General features: G+C 41.2%; 1 protein-coding gene across 1 annotated transcript in view; it reads left to right on the top strand.

The window, feature by feature from the left end:
* The first annotated feature begins 2,561 nt into the window (after positions 1–2,561).
* Positions 2,562–3,372, top strand: part of LOC115238171 (probable G-protein coupled receptor B0563.6) — a 23,194-nt gene continuing 22,383 nt past the window's right edge. Inside the window, exon 1 of the mRNA XM_029811767.1 lies at positions 2,562–3,262. Coding sequence (XP_029667627.1) covers positions 3,046–3,262 — 217 coding nt within the window. The 5' untranslated portion in view covers positions 2,562–3,045. The remainder of the gene's footprint in view (positions 3,263–3,372) is intronic.

Below are 3,372 nucleotides of genomic sequence, written 5' to 3'. Positions count from 1 at the left end.
AAACATTTGCGAAGCAAAGCGTAAAACGCGCGCGGATTTGCAGAACGTTATCCCGGAGTCGAGGTCGGGGATTAATCATAGTGATCCCCCGTACACGCGGAAGCTCGAGTAATCTCCGCGAACGATCTAGATTCAAGCAGTCATTCTTGAGTTTATCACGACAGGCGGTCGATTATTTTCATATTTTATAATTTATAATTTTATAATTTACCGGTTTTATATCATTTTCACAGAAATCATTAATTTTTAAAAATGTTTGTGAATTAATTCACAATTTTTAATCGTGATGAGAGAGTACAGAGGTCATAGAAATTTTTTCTTCAAATAGGGGGGGAATAATAATCGAGTAATATATTAAACGAGAAATCATTTTTTTAAATAAAAACTTTAGAGAATTGATTGGATGACGCACGATAGGTAATGCAATTTTATTCTGGGAATAACAATAAATAGCGGAGTTTTACGCACCCCAAAACTTAAATAAAGTAATAACCGTTCAAGATGTATTTTATAGCGTTGCCGCGCATTAAATTCTCAGTCGCGGAATACGAAAGGGTTGTTAAGCCGCTGCTAACCCCAATTGCCGCGGATGAGCCTTTTCTGATCTTCACCAGACTAATCTACGACAAGACGGTGAAAGTGCTCCCTTACAGTTCTTCGTTTACGATCCTCGTGGGCTCCATAAGGCGGCACGTCTTACTACGAAGAGCGGAAATAGATTGCGGACAGCTGTCTTCGTTTCGGCACTTGAAAAAGAGAAGACATTTCTTTTCCCAGAATGCCGATTGCCAATGATAACTGACATCGTCACATAATATTTCAATTCTATATTTAATATATTTATTATATTTATTTATTATATTATATTTATTTTGCATATCTTTTTATATTTTCGTACACTTACAAATATTTTGACGAAAAGAGACAAAAGGAAAGCTAATACAATAAAGAGCTGCAAAAATCAGCGCGATAAAGAAATTGAGGGGGAATATTTTGTTTCCCCGCATACGGAAAATCGATCTAAACTCTCCGTGGAACTCGTCTCCCAAAAACTTGCGGAATACTTTTTGCGAGAAAGTTACCGAGAATCGCGCGCACCAGGAACGTCACCCAAGTGAAACGCGATCCCCAACTTTGGGGAAACTTGGCGAAAACGCACGCGGTGAAGATGCATTTTAATATTTCGCTTTGACGGCGAATCAATGAATAAATTATATAGAGAGGATGCATTTTAGAGACTCGCAGACTACACGTAAAGCGTTTTCCGTTTGAAATTCGGCTCGCGCGACAAGACGCGGAGATTATAATATTCCTTTGCGAACGACAGGCGACAGCCCCCTCTTCCGCCGTCGTCCCCTTCATTCGGTTAGAAAAATATTTCAGCGCGAAGGGAATTTGCGGGGGAAACGAACGTCTTGAATATAAACCGACTTGCCGGAGGAAGACGGGGGGAGATCCCGTGGTACACGTCGCCCGCGCGAGGAGTGTCGCCGGAGGGGGCCGACGGGGGGCTGCCGGATGGACGCAGCAGCGGAGGGCCGGGAGCGCGCTATCCATTTTCGTTCGGGATCTGAATTTCAGCCGTTTTCTGAACCGCAAACTCTCGAGATCCGGAAGCGGGAGAGAGTCGACTGCTGAATCTAAATCCGCCGCTGCTAAATCTGCCGCTGCCAGCAACGATTTCCTTCCTGCCACGAGACGGCTCCGCTTATCGTCCGCGGATTTCTTGGCCCCCTCCGCGAGGTAGAACCAACGAAGAATCACGCCCCAAGCCCGATTCATTAGCCTCCCTTTCGCGACAGAGGATGTTCGATTTTACTTCCAATCATCTCGCATTTTCGCAGCTCCCACAATTCGGGAACATAAATTTGCGGAGAATACGTGATAAGATAGATAAATCTCTATCTCCATCTCTCTCTCTCTTTTCCAAAAAAATAAGTTTATTTAATTAAAATAATATTATTTATAAAATTAAATAAACCGAGTTTAAAAGAACCAACCATCTTTGAATGATACTCTATCCATGTAAAAAAAAATTAATTCGGTATCTCAAAAATTGCGGAAGTTAGAGGTTGTACAATATATCGCGTACATACATACATACACACACACATACACGCACACACACACACACGCGCGCGCACACACACACACACACATACATACAGACATTTTTTAGGAATATGATTTTTCGACGTTTTGAAACATTCTAAACACATTGGCATAGAATACTCGAAAAAAAATTTTGTCACGAAAACAAAGCTTCCTCTATGAGGAAGCAAAAAAACATATTAAATTTTATAGCAATCGTTAAATTCTAGACTTTCAAAATTTCTGCGTTTAATTAGACATTATAAAAAATATTTTATTTGTGATAGAATATTATTTTGTATGATAGAAATAAATTGCGCGAATATTTTTCACTCTACAAAGCACATAATCTCGATTATAATTTCCCGAACGCAGTATACGAAGAAATATATATATATATAAATATCGCTGTGACAAATATATTAGAGATTTGCGGAATACATACTGTTTGTTTTCAGGATAGCATGGAATAGTGCAGCTGCCGCTCGAGGATGGCGGCGTACAAATTGTCATGGAAGAACACGTTCGGATTCCTCGGTGAAATAAGCAGTCGCAGATATCGAGAGTAGTAAAGCCGCTTATTCGGTCCGACAGACTTGTTCAGAACTCTCCGAACTTTCGAGGTGCTCTCTCTCTCTGGCAAAATGAAACTTTTGTCGCACCTGTTGCACGACAGGTGTAATTTTGACGGATACTCGCACGTCCTCGATCGTAACGTGAAACCATTCGCTTCGCGATTCGTCAAATCACCCGTCTAACGATTCCTAATTTTTAGCAATAATCTTTTTTCTAAGTTCTTTCAAACTAATTACGACTTGTGTGAACGAGATGCGCGAGATGTGCGGACAGTGGTTGAGTGAAAGAGTTCGAAGATGGGCCCGTGTATACGGTGGGACGGGAAAGCTCATCGCTAGTTGTGAAAGGTGCTGAAGAGAAACAAGGGAGAGCGGCAAGATGGTGGACGTGTTCAACATGAGTAAGATTCAAAATATTTGCCTGCTGCCGGAGGAACAGGATCTACTAGAGGATCCTCGAACGCCGACTTTGAGGAGGATCAGTTACGGCATCGTGCTGCCGACCATTTGTTGTTTCGGTATCATCGGAAACATCTTGAATCTCGTCGTCCTCACGAGAAGAAACATGCGCGGCACCGCTTACATCTACATGCGAGGTGAGCATCATCTATCTATAATTATTTATTTCCTTATCAAAGCCTTGTTTTCTCACGTTTCTGTGTCCCTAAGATTTTCATTATTTTTATAAGAACATTTTTTTTTTTTT

Source organism: Formica exsecta, unplaced genomic scaffold (genome assembly GCF_003651465.1).
Source record: "Formica exsecta isolate Colony F162 unplaced genomic scaffold, ASM365146v1 scaffold323, whole genome shotgun sequence".
NCBI classification, from domain to species: domain Eukaryota; kingdom Metazoa; phylum Arthropoda; class Insecta; order Hymenoptera; family Formicidae; genus Formica; species Formica exsecta.
Note: the sequence above shows the minus strand (reverse complement) of the source record. Positions and strands in the feature narration are given on the sequence as shown.